Source organism: Geotrypetes seraphini, chromosome 1 (genome assembly GCF_902459505.1).
Source record: "Geotrypetes seraphini chromosome 1, aGeoSer1.1, whole genome shotgun sequence".
Lineage (NCBI taxonomy): Eukaryota > Metazoa > Chordata > Amphibia > Gymnophiona > Dermophiidae > Geotrypetes > Geotrypetes seraphini.
The window spans coordinates 424130223-424148454 of NC_047084.1; the positions used below are offsets into that span (position 1 = coordinate 424130223).

Below are 18232 nucleotides of genomic sequence, written 5' to 3' on the forward strand. Positions count from 1 at the left end.
GACCATATTGTAAAATATAGACAGCAGATATAAATTCAGAACTGTGCATAGTAAGTGAAGGGAAGTTTTCATCTCTGGGAATTTACCCAGTTAACTATTAAGTTATTTGTGCAAATTCCTTTGAAAACTGTGGTAATACTGCCTCCACTTTGCTAAATTTAAAATAAAATCATTTTTCCTACCTTGTCTGGTGATTTCTGGTTGCACTTTCTTCTTCTGACTGTGCATCCAATCTTTCTTCCCTTCTATCAGCCTGTATGCTTTCTCTCCTCCACACCTCATTCCCTCCCCCAACTTTTTCTTCCTCTCTCCCTGACCTTTCTTTCTTTTTTTCTGTTTCTCTTCTTTCCTTCTGTTTCCCTGCCTGCCCCCTTTCTTTCTTTCTCCCTGCCATTCCCCAAGCCACTGCCACTGCCGCTGCCATCGGGGAACAGGACCCACCAATGGATAACAGGCCCCAAAGCCGACGCCGACGCATGCTCTCCCTGACGTCAATTCTGCAATCGGAGAGGAAGTTCTGCCCAGCCAGGCAGCGATTGGCTGGCCCGAACTTCCTCTCCGACTGCAGAATTGACGTCGGGGAGAAGAAGACTTATCGGCTCGATAGATTAGATCGCCAAGACAAAGTGAGTCCTGGGTGATCGACTCACTTTGCCTTGGCGAGCTACTGGCGCCCCTGCCTCGGGCCCCTGAATGCAGGACTGGTAGTACTGCCCTGATGGCGGCCCTGCGGCACACCAGGCAACATCTCGCGGCACACTAGTGTGCCGCGGAACAGCGGTTGAAAAACACTGGATTAGATGAACGCAATGTACGATTAGATGAACGCAATGTTTTGATTAGATGAACGCAATGTACAATGGGAGGGATTAATAGCCTGTTAATAAAATCAGGTTGGCTGGAAATTTCTCACAATCATGATTTAAATCATGTCTTAATGACTAGTGATTTAAATTGATTTGATTTAAATTAAATCCACCCTGATAAAAATAAATGAAGAATCAATTGCATTTAATATGTAATTTACCTGTTTATCTAACAAAGATGGAAATGGGTGTGGTGCTGAGGTATCCAATGGGACTACTGCAGCAGGCTCCTGCACGGGACCTCTTGCAATCACCAGTTTCACTCGATTTCCACATTGCCTCAGTACTTGTGCCACCTGCTCACTGCTCATTCCACTCAAGTCTGTGTCACCAATTTTCAATATATGGTCCCCACTGCATAGTCTTCCATGCTAGGTGAATAAATCAGTTTATCAATAAATATTTCATAATAAAACTAAAAAAGGGTGCAAATCCAAAAGATTTATAGCAGTGGTCATCAACCTTTTTCATGTAAAGGACTGCAGTGTGAATATGAGAAAGCTCTGAGGGCCACCAGAAGATTTTAAGCTTACACATTCTACTAATTTTGTAAATCATCTTGACCTGCTTGTTCAGACTGAGTATTAAACTTTAAAAATGAATACTAATATTGATTCTACAACAAGGATATATTTTAAAAACTCACTTTTTATACTGTAAAAATTGTGCCTTTTTTCTATTAATATAGACTCAGGGGTTGAATTAGATCATGTTAGCTACTATCCATAAATTTCAAATTTGTGCTAATTTATTTCATTCTTTATCTGTTACCATATTGTCAGTTGTCTCCAAAGCGTGGCCCCCAATGTTCTCCAGTGTGGCCCTCAAAACTGCTGTCTGGAATGATCTTTAAATTCTATAAGTGCATTACCGTATATACTTGAATATAAGTCGATCCGAATATAAGTCAAGACCCCCATTCCCCCCCCCCCAAAAAGGAGGAAAAATGGTTGACTCGAATATAAGACATGGGCTTAATATTCAAGTGCCATGCCCTGCACCCAGTGTCCTCTCCCTCACGCCCTCCCCTGCCACTCTGCCCCCTTCCCTCCCTGTCCTGCAAAGTTCTGCATCCAGCCCCTTTCCCTACCAAGCTCTGCACCCAGCCCCCTTCCCTCCCTGCCCTACCAGGCTATGCAGTCAGCCCCCCTCACTACTTGCCAGGCTCTGCTCTGCACTGCACCCTGTCGGCCTGCATCCTCCTAGGCTCTGCACCCTGTCCCACCTTCTCTTACACCTCTGGTGGTAGGCATGGCCGGAACAGGACAGGAGAGATCCCTCCCGTCTCCTTCCTGGCCGATGCAAATAATTTAACATCCCCCCCCCATGTACCTTTTTAGTTATCCCTGGTGGTCAAGCGCTGTATGGGCAGAAGCATGCTCCTGCCCTGCGCACCTCCTTCGAATCGCCGCTCAGGGCTCAAAGGCCAACAGGAGCGAGCTTCTCGAGCTCCTGCGTGGCCCTGCACCACTAGCAGAATGGCTGCCGCCAGGTTCCGCAAGTCTCACAACCAAGAAGAGCAGTGTTCTCCCTAGCGTCTTTTAGCTGGGCGCTTCCCCCTCAACGTCCTCCGGATTCCCCCCTAGTCTCACTGTCTCACCTTTACAGCTAATTATGGCAGTCTGCAGAGCGAACCTAGCAGGCTGCCATCGGTCTCCGCAGCATGTTCACTTTGCCGCGGTCCCGCCCCTGGGTTTTGGCCAGTTATCAGTGACCTGGATTGGCCACCATGAGAACGGGCTACTGGGCTTTGGTCTGACCCAGTAAGGCTCTTCATATGTTCTTAACGTGCTGCGGAGGCCAATGGCAGCCTGCTAAGTTCGCTCTGCAGGCTGCCGTAATTAGCTTTAAAGATTGGTCCTCGATAAGCGATGGTCACAGTGTGGAAGATGACCTATCTCGCTGGGTGCGAGAAGCAGTGGCGGTAAGGCCCCGCCCGTCACGAGGGCCTCACCGGGATGGGGATTGCCATAAAGACGTTGGATCTGCAGGGGGGAGGGAGAGACAGAAAAGGACCTTGAGGAGGGGCGGGAAAGCAGACTTGAACCAAAAGGGAGGGGAAAGACAGAGCAGATGCTGGACTAGAGGGGGTAGAGAGGGGAAACACCCTGAACTGAGGAGAGAGGGAAGACAGAGTGAGAGAGACAGAAAGACCCAGATCAAAGATGGGAGGACTAAAAATGTTAGGAAAATAGAGAGAGGGAGAAACCTGAAACACAGAGGAGGCAGAAGAGAGGGGGGCAGATGTTGGACTTAGGGGTGTATAGAGGGAAGAGAGAGAGAGAGAATGCAGACAGGTGGAAAGATTCTGGACGAGGGAGGGAGGAAGGAAGAGAGAGAGAGGTAGAGAAAGACCTGGAAGAAAGGAGAACAAATGATAGTCATGGGGGGGTGTTGTAAGCAGAAGAAAGACCGAGAGAGATAGGCCTGGACCAAAGGGGAAAGACAGGAGGCAGATGCTGGACTATGGGAGGTGCAGACAGAAGATACAGAGGGGGAGAGACCCTGAAGAAGAACAGAGATGCAAGATCATAGTAGAGGAGGGAGAGAGAGGGAGACATATTGCCAATAGGGGTGGAAGAGAGAGAAGAAAAGTTGGACTCATGGAGGAAAAAAGAGAGATGATGGTTGGGGAACGGAATGAGGTCTGGAGGACAGGAAGCATGCAGGAGGCAGAAAGAAAAAAATATTGGATGCACAGTCAGAAGGAAGTCCTACCAGAAACTAATTAAATCACCAGACAACAAAGGTAGGAAAAATGATTTTATTTTCAATTTGGTGATCGAAATGTGTCAGTTTTGAGAATTTATAATCTGCTGCCTATTTTCCTATAGTTGTTACTGAGGTGACATTGCATATTTTAAAGGCATCTGCCTTGACCTCTTTGAAAAATAAAACAAATATAAATAATTAATATTTTCTCTGCACACAGTGTGCTTTGTGGGGTTTTTTTTATTTTGTAGTTACCATTATGAATTAATAAGATTATATTTTGTGTACATGAAAAATGAATGGAAGAAATTACATTACAAGTACTTTATAATGGAATTGGGGGTCAAGGGTGGAGTTTGGGCTGGAGTACATGGTTGGTATTTGTTAGACTTAGGGGGTACTTGGCTTGAAAAAGCTGAGAAACATTGGTCTAGATCAGTGGTCCCCAATCCTGTCCTGGGGGACCACTAGCCAGTCAGGTTTTTGGGATAGCCCTAATGAATATGCATGGGGCAGATCTGCATGCCTATCATCTTCATTACAAGCAAATCTCTTTCATGCATATTCATTAGGACTATCCCAAAAACCTGACTGGCTGGTGGTCCTCCAGGACAGGGTTGGGAACCACTGGTCTAGGTGACTATGGAGTTCAGTAAAGGACCCTTTTACAAAGCCACAGTAGTGATTCTCCCATGGCAAATGCACCAAAGTCCATTCAATTCCTATGGACTTCAGTGCATTTGCTGTGGCAGAATTGCTATCGCAGCTTTGTATAAGGAGCCCTGTGCTATGTCTTAAAAAACAGATTGCCAGGGATGCAAAGCATTACTGATTCAACATGAGTTTGAAGTTGGTTGAATACCACTCTCTCAAGTATGGTAGTTTTGAAAGAAATGGAAATTTTGATACTGGCCAGTAGTTATTCAGAATAAGAGGAAAATAATTAATTAATAAAAATAGTGTACATTTAATTTTCCCCGCCCCAAATTTCCCTGGCCTGCCCCACCCGGCTACTTTTTCGTGCAATCCGCCTGGAAAAAATTTCTGGGGAGAAAACTGTCTTATTCATATAGTTTCTTTTCCAACCAAACATGGGATATTATTCTTTTTCCTTCTTTTTTTTTTTTTTAAATCATCTTCTGTAAATTACTTTATTCAATAAACTTCATATATAATACAAAGTCCATGTTGTTAAAATTAATTCCTTTTAAACAGACCATGGTTCAGAATTTAGCAAGGGTCCAGAGAAGAGTAATCAAGATGGTTAAGGGGTTGGAGGAGATGCCATACAATGAAAGATTGGAGAAACCGGGCATCTTCTCCCTCGAACAGAGGAGATTGAGAGGGGTCATGATCGAAACATTCAAGGTACTTAAGGGGGTAGACTTTGTAGATAAGGGCAGGTTGTTCACCTTCTCCAAGGTAGGGAGAACGAGAGGGCACTCTCTATAGTTGAAAGGGGATAGATTCCGGACGAACGTAAGGAAGTTCTTCTTCACCCAGAGAGTGATGGAAAACTGGAACGCTCTTCCGGAGGCTGTTATAGGAGAAAACACCCTCCAGGGTGGACAGGATCCTGCTTAACAAGAAGTCTGGTGGTAGGGCTAGTCTGTTAGGGTACTGGCCTTTGACCTGGGGGCTGCCGCGTGTGCAGACTGCTGGGCATGATGGACCACTGGTCTGACCCAGCAGCAGCAATTCTTATGTTCTTATATTCTTCCGGATCTTCAAAATATAAGGACTTGTCTCCATTTGTTACTCTCATTTTTGCAGGGTAATACAAGCCATATTTGAACCCCCTTTCCTTCATTTGAGGTCTTAACATGAGGAACTGTTTCCTTGTATTTGCCATGTTTTTAGCTTAATCAGGCACAAAAACAACTTGGATCCCAATCCCATATAATTTAAATGTTTATCAGCTTTAGCCAAGTTTAAAATATCTAATGCCTGCTGGAATCTTAGTAATTTGAAGATCAAAGGCCTTGGTCTCACTTGACTGGTTGACCGTTTTAATGGAATCCTGTGTGCTCGTTCTATTTCTAGGGGATGTTTTGAATTTAACTGCAATAATTTAGAAAGAAGATTTTCTAGAAATTGGATAGCATTTCCCCCTTCCAAACCTTCAGCTAATCCAATAATTTTAACATTCTTTCTTCTACCTCTATTTTCATAATCTTTAAGTTGTTTCTTTAATTCCTTAACAGTTAGACTGTCATTTTTACATCTCCTCTCAGAGAGTTCCATCCGCTCCATCTTGTTTTCTAAGGTCATCATACGCTTGTTAGCTATTTCCATCTGCCGATTCAGATTCAGCACTTCTTTCACTTCGGTGATGTTGTTTGCATTGTCTTGAAGCATCTGTATTATGCACCACAATTCAGCCATTATTTCATTTTTGTCCAGTACTTCTGTTACATCTCCCGGAAGAGGAACCTTCGACGGCGGCGTCTGATCCTGTTTTTGACGCTTCACTGTCCCTCCTGTCGTAAAAGCCGCTTCACTTTTAGATTGCTGTGTGCTCCCCATGCTACTGCACTTGTATGGCACTTCGGGGAAGAAGCCAAGATAATCTTTCAAAGTTGCGATCCGTTGCCCGGGTTAGAGGAGCGTCGCGATCACATCTCCATCTTGTGTGAGCGCCAAGCCACGCCCCCCTGGAAGTGACATTTAAAATTTTTTAAAGCATCGACTTTCTCCACCCAGAAAACTGATAAGCATCTAAGAGTGTATATTGATAGGTCTAAGGGATCTATCATTGTAAATCAAAGACCATTTCATACTAGGCAAAAATATTGTTTTGCCAATTGTAACAGTAAGGATGGCAGCTTCCACTCATATGGGACTGTCATAGAACAAAGAAAATAAATATGAATAAAGCACAAAAGCAAAATCTACCTGATCTGCTATTCCTCCTGGCAGGATGGTTTTAACTATAACTCCAGTTGATTTTCCTCCTACAATACCAAATCCAAGACCTGAGCCATCATTTACCAGTTCAATAGTCTCCACATGCTGCCAATAAACCTGCAAAATAAAATACATGCATTTATTTTTTATACAACATGCACTGTGTTGCACTATTCTGTCAGCTCCAAATTGGTATAAGGCTGATTATTTTCAAAAGGTCAAACTCAGTAACACATGCATGCTAACTCAAATTTGTAGCACAGATTGCTGTGCTTTAGTGAATCATCTTAAAAGGACAATTTTCATACTTCCCATATTTTTAAAAAGTCCATGGATACTTCTTATCTATGGATTCTGTACTACTTTTCATATAGTCATGTGAAAAAATTAGGACACCCCATGAAATATTCAGTTCTTTCTTAAGAAATGATCACATATTGATGTTAAATCTTTTTTTTATTATTTATCTCTAGAAAAGAAAGTGATGTAATTGCAGGTAAACAACAATGTTCCTTGATTTACTCATGAAACAAAAGATATCCACAAAAATGTGTATTGTAACTGAGAAATAAATTAGGACACTCCCACTTATCCTCCCCACTTAGAGTGTGTCAAATCACACCAGGTGCACATGATTAGAACATCGTTACTCAGCATTTTGAAGGAGGTTTGTGCTACTTAAACCTGAGACATTTAGTTTGGTGTGCTCATGACTGCTGCGGTGAGAGTGAACACCATGGTGAGATCAAAAGAGCTGTCTCATGCCTTCAGAAAGAAGACTGTAGCAGCTTATAAATCTGGTAAGGGATTTAAAAAGATCTGAATAGAATTTGATATTAGCCATTCCACAGTCCAGAAAATAGTGTACAAGTGGAGGACTTTTCAAACAACTGTCAACATGTCCAGGTCTGGCCGTCTAAGCAAGTTGACCCCCAAAGAAGATGTTAAAAGAAGTCTCCAAAAACCCTAAAATGTTATCACGAGACCTACAAATGCTTCAAAAGCTAAGAGCCACTTGTTTAGCACACAGGCATATAAATCCAATTATATAGAGTGCTAGCTCTACAATATTTCACACACTGAAACATTCAGAATTCCATAACTTTTCAAAATTAATGTTCATAAAGAAACTTTTTAACATTAAACATAGTCTAAGAAGCGAATTAGATTTTTTTGTATGGATTTTCAGAACACCGTCGGGGATGTGATAATCCCGACTGCCATAGTCTCCATCGATCCAATTAATGTATTTATTAATCACCGAATTGTTTTTCTGTATATTATTTTCTTTTATATATATATTTCTATTTCTTTGTGCAAAAATTAAACCCTCTACATCACTTATCTCGTGCGTTTTCCCTCAAGTGCATTAAATTTTCAAATTGCCACCTCTCCTGACATGCATGTTTCAAAGAAACTTTCTTCAGGGTCAAGGGGATCTATAACATCTGTGGGAGCATCTGCTCCACTGTGTGATGTCCCTCAGCCAATGAGGGAGCTCTGATCAACCAGTCATCTAGATAAAGGTAAACTTGCAGACCCATCATCCTCAGGTAAGTTGCCACCACCACCATCACCAAGGCGCTGTTGCTAGCCCAAAGGGCAGGGCCAAAATGCTGTTCCAGAACATGAAACCGCAGACACTTGCAGTGGGCCAGAAATATGGGAATTCGTAAGTATGCCTCCGTAAGATCCAGGTAGGCCAGAAATTCCCCCAGAGCCACTGCTGCAATAACTGACTGCACAGTCTCCATTCTGAAGTGGGGAATCCTGAGAGTCGCATTCACATGCTGAAGATCAAGAATAGGCCTCCAATCTTCTGAGCCTTTCTTTGGCACGATAAAATATACAGAGTATCTGCCTGAGCCCGAGAGGTCACATGACACCAACTCTCTAACTAGAATATCCAGAAAGCGCTGAACAGTAGCCTGGACTCTGAGTGCCTTGTCTGGTCATCCAGACAGAGAATCCACCAATCAATCTGACAGAGGCTGGGCAAATTCCAGCTTGTATCCTGATCGAATAATGTCCAAGACCCACTGGTCTGCTGTAATGCGCATCCAGACAGCCAGAAACTCCGAGAGCCAGCCCCCTATCCATAGAGGGGCATTCAACATCCTGGCATCATTGTGTCTTTCTGGAAGGGTGTGCAAGACAGGAGGTGAAAGGTTGGAAACACTTGTAGCCTGCATACCAACCTCGGAAGCTCTGGGGAAATCACTGCGAAGTGGAATGTGCATACTGTCTGGAGCCCCGAAAATTAGAACACCCAGAACCCCTGGAGGGTCTGGGGCTACTATCAGGCAGGGTCTTTGGGCGATGGTCCAATACCAAATCCATGAGGACAGCCAGGCCTTTGCCAAACAATAACTGCCCCTTAATAGACAGCCTCACTAAAGTTGCTTTGGAAGTGTAATCATCAGCCCACTGCCTGACCCAGAGCATTCGGCGAGAAAATGGAGTACGCTGACACTTTTACCAGCACTTTCAAAAGGCTATAAAATGCATCCACTATATAATCCATCCCAGTCATCAGCAACTGAGCAGGAGGCTCCACCATATCAGTCTCTAGCATGCGCAGCCGAGACAGGCACGTGCGACAAAAGACATTGCCACAGCAGCTTTGAAGCCCAAATTGGCCGTTTCAAAAAGTTTCCTGAGGACCTCATCCACGGTTTAGCATATCCTTCAACGCAATTCCTCCGTCTCTGTGAAGAGAGGTGAGCTTAGTCTCATGTGCCACCAAGGAATCCACCTTGGACTGCCCCAAAAGCTGCTGACACTCCTGCACCAGTGGATAAAAGCGGGACATAGCTCTAGCACTCGTCAAAGTACCTTCCAGACAGGGAAAGGTCACAGTGTGCGAATGCCCACTACAAAGCCAGGGAGAAGAAGAAGTGGACAGAGTGGCTGAGTCAGTAAGTTCAATTCCTGCAAAGATTCAGCAGGAAGATAAGGCAGAGTCGCAAACTTAATTAAGTGAAGGACATCATCAAGATCCGTGGATCCAGCACACAAGCCCCGATCCCCCGATCTGGGAAGAGCTGCACTGTCAAAACAATGGATCAGAGAAGTCAGGATCAGCATCCAGATCCCCTAAATCATGAACAGGCAAAACAGCAGCCAGATCAGACAGAGGCAAGGACACACCCGAAGGCACCACGCCACCCAAAAACATCCTGGGGGGGAAGGAGACTGCTTAGGAGAACACACTTTTTCTTTTATTTAACTCTGATTACAGGGCTCCCCCTTATCGCCCACACTATTTAACATTTACATCTCATCCTTAAGACACCTATTACAAAAGGTTAAACCTAATTCATTGCATATATGCAGATGATATTTCTAATCTAATTCCCTTGAATAGCATAACTAATGAAATCTTAGAACACATTTCTCATACTATGACTGAAATTGAACAATGGTCAACCAACTTCAAACTGAAATTAAATACAGAAAAGACCAAAGTTTTCTTGGCAAGCCCAAAGGATAAAATTACCAGAACATTACTACATCTAAATGGTCACGAATACCCAATTGCTAAAACTATAAAAATACTGGGAGTCACACTAGACACACATTTGACCATGGTTGACCATACGAATATAGTGATGAAGAAGTGCTTTTGTACACTGTGGAAATTAAGGATAATTAAAAAATACTTTGACCCTTCATCCTTTAGACCAGTGTTTTTCAACCGCTGTTCCGCGGCACACTAATGTGCCGCGAGATGTTGCCTGGTGTGCCGCAGGGCCGCCATCAGGGCAGTACTACCAGTCCTGCATTCAGGGGCCCGGAGCTGATAGGGGGCCCGAGGCAGGGGCGCCAGTAGCTCGCCAAGGCAAAGTGAGTCGATCACCCAGGACTCACTTTGTCTTGGCAATCTAATCTATCGAGCCGATAAGTCTTCTTCTCCCCGACGTCAATTCTGCAGTCGGAGAGGAAGTTCGGGCCAGCCAATCGCTGCCTGGATGGGCGGAACTTCCTCTCCGATTGCAGAATTGACGTCAGGGAGAGCATGCGTCGGCGTCGGCTTTGGGGCCTGTTATCCATTGGTGGGTCCTGTTCCCCGATGGCAGCGGCAGTGGCAGTGGCTTGGGGAACGGCAGGGAGAAAGAAAGAAAGGGGGCAGGCAGGGAAACAGAAGGAAAGAAGAGAAACAGAAAAAAAAGAAAGAAAGGTCAGGGAGAGAGAAAGCATACAGGCTGATAGAAGGGAAGAAAGATTGGATGCACAGTCAGAAGAAGAAAGTGCAACCAGAAATCACCAGACAAGGTAGGAAAAATGATTTTATTTTAAATTTAGCAAAGTGGAGGCAGTATTACCACAGTTTTCAAAGGAATTTGCCCAAATAACTTAATAGTTAGCTGGGTAAATTCCCAGAGATGAAAACTTCCCTTCACTTACTATGCACAGTTCTGAATTTATATCTGCTGTCTATATTTTACAATATGGTCACCTTTTACTAAACCGCAATAGTGGTTTTTAGCGCAGGGAGCCTATGAGCGTCAAGAGCAGCGCTGGGCATTCAGCGCAGCTCCCTGCGCTAAAAACTGCTATTGTGGTTTAATAAAAAGGATGGAGGGTATATTTGTCTATTTTTGTATGCTATAAAAACCAAATACAGAGAGAGACTGAGAGCTGTTGACGAAGAGCTACGTGTGTGTCTTTCTTAGATTCCAGCCAGAATATCAGCTTTGTGTTCAGCCAAACAGGCCCAGGTTTCGCACTGAATAAAGTATTTTATAATTTTTCACTATTCTGTTTACTTAATATTTCATAATAAAGTAATTATAAAATACTTTCTTTGTGTTTATTTGATTCCTATTCAAGAGAATTACTTTATATATAGTCAATATAGGCACAGAGTTAAATTTTTTAATATTTTCTAATGGTGGTGTGCCTCGTGATTTTTTTCATGAAACAAGTGTGCCTTTGCCCAAGAAAGGTTGAAAAACACTGCTTTAGACCACTGGTGCAGTCTTTGGTTCTGTCAATACTGGACTACTGCAATATCAATCTGACAGACTACTGCAATATCTGGGTATTCCTAAGAAATCAGTGAGAAAATTAAAAATGGTAGAGAACACGGTAGTTCGCTTGATATTTGGGTTAAAGAAAAGCGACCATGTTAGTCCCTACTACAGACTGTTGCACTGGTTACCAATGGAGGCACGAATAATGTTTAAGTTCGCTTGTATTTGTTTCAAGCAGGCCTGGGGACTAGCTCCTACCTATCTTCTACCTCACTTCATGCTATACAGCCCCACATGGACAACCAGAAACTGTAACCTATTTGCATACCCAAGGATCACCGGTTGTAAATACAAGTCCTTTTTGAATAGGTCTCTCATGTTCCCAGCAAGCAAACAACAATCGTGGTAAGGTAACTTCATCAATGGAGCTAGGCTGACTTACGGCGCCTTTCGGAAAAAAATTTGACAGATTCATCTCCTAAACAGAAGCCGCACTAAATTTATATTTTCCTTCTGTCTATCTCTTATATAACATGTTATACTTTCACTATTTGCATTTTGTAATTTGCTGATTGTCCAGCTGTCTTCAGTTCTGAACCGCCTAGAAGTCATCTGACTATGGCGGTATAGAAGAATAAAGTTATTATTATTATTATTATTATTATTAATAAAACCTCATGATTTTAGAGAAGGTATCCGGCTCCTGGGGCATAGAGTCATCCTTAGATGACTTAAATTTGCATGTCTGAGGTTGCTAAGGGTCTGTAGCCAGGCTGATTGAAGAACCAGTCATGCCAAGTCCCAAAAGTAATGGAGGCTGCCCCGCCGGGATGGCTGAGCGTTTGATCTCCTGCTTTTATGGGGGGAAAGCGAAGCTGGTCGCTGCAGCACGTGGCGCAAAGATGCTCTAAAAATGCTAAATTTGTACAATCCTGGCATGAATTCACAATAGGAGATCCTCAAGGACTCCATCCCAGCAGTTTTCCAGGCAATAATCAAAGTTTTTCAGAAGCAAGGAGAAGAAGAAAAAAAGATTGCTAAAAATCCTGTAGAGGGCGCTAAACCGATCAGTGAAGTACTACAGAGGCAGAGTGAAAAATCTGGACTGGATTCCTTCTGCAGAGCATGAGATTATGGGGAAATAACCCTATTGTCTTCTAGAATGTTTCACCTATTGCACTGGAACATATATTATCTTCTCATCAACCGGGAGATCATACATAAACTGTGTTTCCCCAAAAATAAGATTCTGTCATATTAATTTTGGGTCCAAAAAATGCACTAGGACTTATTTTGGGGGATGTCTTATTTTTTTTGTGTACAACGATCATGACAAAAACAAAAAGGTTGACCCTAGGAAATCCACAGAGAAGAAGGTCCAAGAGAAACCAAAAAAAACTGTGGAGTGACAATGTTCCTGAAATGGACTTTATTGAGTTTCAAAGTTCCAAAAATACAGTTAAGTAATCCACATAAAAATAAGGTAATCCACATAAAAACCACTGTTTGGAACAGAGGAGGTATAGAAACATAGAAACATAGAAAGATGACGGCAGATAAGGGCTACAGCCCATCAAGTCTGCCCACACCATCGACCCTCCCTTTTAAGTCTAATGTCCCCTTTAAGTAGAATTGTAATAATGCCATTCTACTGACCCGCTCTTTCAAGTCTATACCCTAGTGATCCTATCCTTTGGCTGACCCTCGTAGGGATCCTACATAGGTATCCCATTTATTCTTGAAGTCTGGGACGCTGTGTGCCTCTATCACCTGCATTGGAAGCTTGTTCCAATGCTCAATCACTCTCTCCATGAAGAAGTACTTCCTGGCGTCTCCACGAAACTTCCCTCCCCTGAGTTTGAGCGGATGACCTCTTGTGGTCGAGGGTCCCTTCAGGAGAAAGATATCATCTTCCACCTCAACCCGTCCCGTGATGTACTTAAATGTCTCAATCATGTCTCCCCTCTCCCTACGCTCCTCGAGAGAGTAGAGCTGCAACTTGCTCAGTCTTTCCTCGTACGCGAGACCCTTTAGCCCCGAGACCATCCTGGTGGCCATCCGCTGAACCGATTCAACTCTGAGCACATCTTTACAGTAATGTGGCCTCCAAAATTGCACACAGTATTCCAGATGAGGTCTCACCATGGCTCTGTACAATGGCATCATGACTTCAGGCTTCCTGCTGACGAAGCTTCTCCTGATACAACCTATCATCTGCCGTGCTTTAGATGAAGCCTTCTCCACTTGAGTGGCAGCTTTCATATCAGCACTGATGATTACTCCTAAGTCTCGTTCTGCCGTAGTTCTGGTTAAAGTTTCTCCATTCAAGGTGTAAGTTCTGCAAGGATTTCTGTTTCCGAGATGCATGACCTTACATTTCTTGGCGTTGAAGCCCAGCTGCCAGATCGAGGACCAGCTTTCTAAAGTATGCAGGTCTTGCTCCATAGCATCCTTTAGATTATAGTCGTTTACTATATTGCATAGTTTGGCATCATCAGCGAATAAGGTTACCTTGCCTTGAAGCCCTTGAGTCAGATCCCCAATGAATATGTTGAAGAGGAGAGGGCCCAGGACTGAACCCTGTGGCACTCCGCTAGTCACTTCCGACATTTTAGAGAGGGTACCATTAACCACCACCCTCTGAAGTCTGCCACTAAGCCAATCTTTGACCCATGTAGTTAGAGTCTCTCCCAACCCCATTGATTTTATCTTGTTCAGCAGCCTGCGGAGTGGGACGCTGTCAAACGCTTTGCTGAAGTCCAGGTACACGACGTCCAAGGACTCGCCTGAGTCCAGTCTTTTTGTTACCCAGTCAAAGAAGCTGATAAGATTGGACTGGCATGACCTACCCTTGGTGAATCCATGCTGACTGGGATCCCGGAGATTTTCCTCGTTTAGGATCGTATCCAATCTATACTTAACCAGTGTCTCCATGAGTTTACACACTATTGAGGTGAGGCTTACCGGTCTATAGTTCGCAGCCTCAGCCTTGCAACCCTTTTTATGTAGAGGAACGACGTTGGCAGTTTTCCAGTCCAACGGTACTTTCCCCGTACTTAGTGAAAGATTGAAGAGCACTGCCAACGGTTCCGCCAGAACATCTCTCAATTCTCTGAGCACTCTTGGGTGTAGATTGTCCGGTCCCATGGCTTTGCTCACCTTGAGTCTTGCCAGTTCATTGTAGATGTCCCCAGGTGTGAACTCAAAATTCTGAAACGGGTCATCCACGTCTTGTTTCTCTTTCAACTGTGGTCCATGTCCTGGTGCCTCGCAGGTGAAGACTGAGCAGAAATATTCATTTAGTAGTTCTGCTTTCTTGGAGTCCGCCACTGCGTAGTTTCCGTCCGGTTGTCTAAGGCGTACTATACCGTCTGTGTTCCTTTTCCTATCACTGATATACCTAAAGAAGGATTTGTCCCCCTTTTTAATGTTTTTTGCCAGAGTTTCTTCCACTCGAAGTTTGGCCTCCCTAACTGCTGTTTTGACTGCTGCAGATCTGGTCTTATATTCTACTTTAGTTTCTTTTTTTTGCGTACGTTTGTAGGAAAGAAATGCTTTTTTCTTTTCCTTAATGAGGTGCGAGATCTCTCCAGTGAACCATTGGGGTTTGTTGTTTCTTTGCCGTTTATCTACTGATTTTATGTAGCGATTAGTTGCTTCGTGTATGGATGATTTCAGGTATGTTGGCCTCACGGTAGGAAAGTCGTCAGGGTTCTGCTGCATGGGGGGATGGGAGGGAGAGATGGATAGATGCTGCACATGGGGGGGGAAGCGCTGCCGCCAGCAAATGAGGGAGTGTCAGGGACATTTGGGAGGTGCTTCGGGAGTTGGTTCAACTAGGGCTTATTTTTGAGGTAGGGTTTAAATAAGGACTTACCCCAAAAATCATGCTAGGGCTTATTTTCGGGAAAACACGGTAGTATTTGTTACAAAAGACTGGAGGGTCCACATCTCACTGCAGGACTGATACCTGCATCTTAGTACTACAGTATCGATTGTTTAGTTTTTGTTGTTCTATTTTAAGATGGTAAACATGAAATCTACTACTAAGGTGAGAGCTATTCACTTGATTAAAATCCCCAATTAAGACTTGCAGTATGAATGGAACACAGTTTTTGCCAACCCAGCTAACTTAATTTTAAGCAGTTTTAAATTTGTCCTGCTTTATTTATTACTTTCAAATAAACATAATTTCACTTTAACCCACAACCTCTTTTCCCCAAATTTTAAGGCACAAATTAACAACAGAATAATACTCAAGCATGGATAGGTCCTTTCTGTCTCCCACAGATAAATAATAGAAGTTAAACTTCACTTATGTTTCAGATGTCCAACGGTTCATAAAGGGGGTCAGCATAGAATAGATTACTGGTTCTTAAACCAGTCCTAGGGACTTTCCTGACACTGAGGCTGAGGAACCGACCAACGTGAAAACGGAATTCCCAGCCGTTCCGGCGGCAAGGGAATCCTTTCCTCCCTAATCGTTGGAGGCTGGGGAACCCTCCACGTGGGTGTCAGGGGAAGCCTGGGCTTCCCCATGATCCGAAGCAGACTCGCAAGGTACATGCAGCAGGATGCCCTGGTTGCCGGCATCCGCTGCCTATGAGGCTACCCCACTGCTCCGGCCTGCACAACGCTTGCACAGGCCGGCCGCGAGTACCTCGTGTCTGGAGCACAATGAGCACTTTTTCCCTTTAAAAGTGCTCATTGTGCTGAAAACCGCCCTAGCTGCAAGTGCCGGTTAGTTGAGAAAATATAGGAAAAAGGCAGTTTTAAAAGGAAATTAGCCCTTTAGACGGTACACCTTAATGTTTTTGTCTTTTTACAGAACTGACTCCACGGCTCTCAAAGCTGGAGGGCTGACCAACCAGGGGGCCAGGCTGCCGGCTGAGGCACCTGTACAAAAATATGGGGAGGTGGAGGGAGGTGGAGGGAGGGACCCAGCATGAGACCCTCCGGGTTTAACACCCCCAAGGTAGGACAGTTCCCCAAACAGGACTCATCCAAGCTCTATCTGGCACAAAAGGGGAACCAGGAGCCCAAAAACAAAGTTCCAACAGTGCTAAGAGGGGAGCCGAAAGTAGCCTCCCCACCTGCTACTGGAGACTGAGGAAGACTGGATAGTAGAGGGGAAGCTATACTGATATACAAGTTTGATCTCAGTATCCACCTGCTGGTAGCAGTGAGCTTTAATACCCATCTTTAAAGAAACTATATCGGTCTACAAGGTGATACAGAATGGGCTTTTGCCGGTGATATTTATTGTCTAAATGTGTATATGTTTGATGACAACTATTTATGGAGGGAGATTTCAAATAAGGATGATGAGACAAATAAAATTACCGTATTTTCTCGCATATAACGCGCGCGTTATACGTGGTTTTTACGTACCGCGCATACCCTTGCACGTTGTACAAAATTTTTTTTACATAGTTCCCCAACGACGTCCGATTCCCCCCCCCCCCCGCAGGACCGCTCGCACCCCCACCCCGAAGGACCGCTCACACGCACCCGCACCCCCACCCCGAAGGACCGCTCGCACCCCCACAGCCTCCCGACCCCCCTCCATCATGTAGAAGCTCCTACCGGTGTCCTGCTGCTTCCTCTTGGCGGTCCCGACACCCGACACGATCGGGGCAAGAGGGAGCTCAAGCCCTCTTGCCCCAGCCAACCGCGGCACCCACGACACGATCGGGGCAAGAGGGAGCTCAAGCCCTCTTGCCCCAGCCAACCGCGGCACCCCCGACACGATCGGGGCAAGAGGGAGCTCAAGCCCTCTTGCCCCGCCGACTCCCCAACTCCCCGACAATATCGGGCCAGGAGGGAGCCCAAGTCCTCCTGGCCCTGGCGACCCCCCCACCCCCCGCTAGTTGTTCGGGTCAGGAGGGAGCCCAAACCCTCCTGGCCACGGCGACCCCCTACCCTCACCCCGCACTACATTACGGGCAGGAGGGATCCCAGGCCCTCCTGCCCTCGACGCAAACCCCCTTCCCCCCAACGACCGCCCCCCCCAAGAACCTCCGACCGCCCCCCCAGCCGACCCGCGACTCCCCTGGCCGACCCCCACGACACCCCCACCCCCCTTCCCCGTACCTTTGTGTAGTTGGCCGGACAGACGGGAGTCAAACTCGCCTGTCCGGCAGGCAGCCAACAACGAAATGAGGCCGGATTGGCCCATCCATCCCAAAGCTCCGCCTACTGGTGGGGCCTAAGGCTCCTGGGCCAATCAGAATAGGCCCGGGAGCCTTAGGTCCCACCTGGGGGCGGGGCCTGAGGCACATGGGCCCAACCCGACCATGTGCCCAAGGCCCCGCCCCCAGGAGGGACCTAAGGCTCCCGGGCCTATTCTGATTGGCCCAGTCGCCTTAGGCCCCACCAGTAGGCGGAGCTTTGGGACGGATGGGCCAATCCCGCCTCATTCCATCGTTGGCTGCCTGCCGGACAGGCGGGTTTGGCTCCCGTCTATCCGGCCAAATACACAAAGGTACGGGGAAGGGGGGTGGGGGTGTCGTGGGGGTCGGCCAGGGGGGTCGCGGGTCGGCTGGGGGGGGGGTCGGAGGTTCTTGGGGGGGCGGTCGTTGGGGGGAGGGGTTTTGCATCGAGGGCAGGAGGGCCTGGGATCCCTCCTGCCCGTAATGTAGTGTGGGGTGGGGGTAGGGGGTCGCCGTGGCCAGGAGTGTTTGGGCTCCCTCCTGGCCCGAACAACTAGCGGGGGCGGTCGCCAGGGCCAGGAGGACTTGAGCTCCCTCCTGGCCCGATATTGTCGGGGAG

At 45.7% G+C, this 18232-nt stretch overlaps 1 protein-coding gene across 9 annotated transcripts in view; it reads right to left on the reverse strand.

The window, feature by feature from the left end:
- Positions 1–18232, reverse strand: part of MPDZ (multiple PDZ domain crumbs cell polarity complex component) — a 550514-nt gene that overhangs the window by 479308 nt on the left and 52974 nt on the right. For all 9 annotated transcript variants that reach the window (XM_033918951.1, XM_033918923.1, XM_033918958.1 and 6 more), the window contains exons 7-8: positions 6474–6602; positions 1028–1237 (exon numbers count right to left, since the gene is read on the reverse strand). In XM_033918951.1, coding sequence (XP_033774842.1) covers positions 1028–1237; positions 6474–6602 — 339 coding nt within the window. The remainder of the gene's footprint in view (positions 1–1027; positions 1238–6473; positions 6603–18232) is intronic.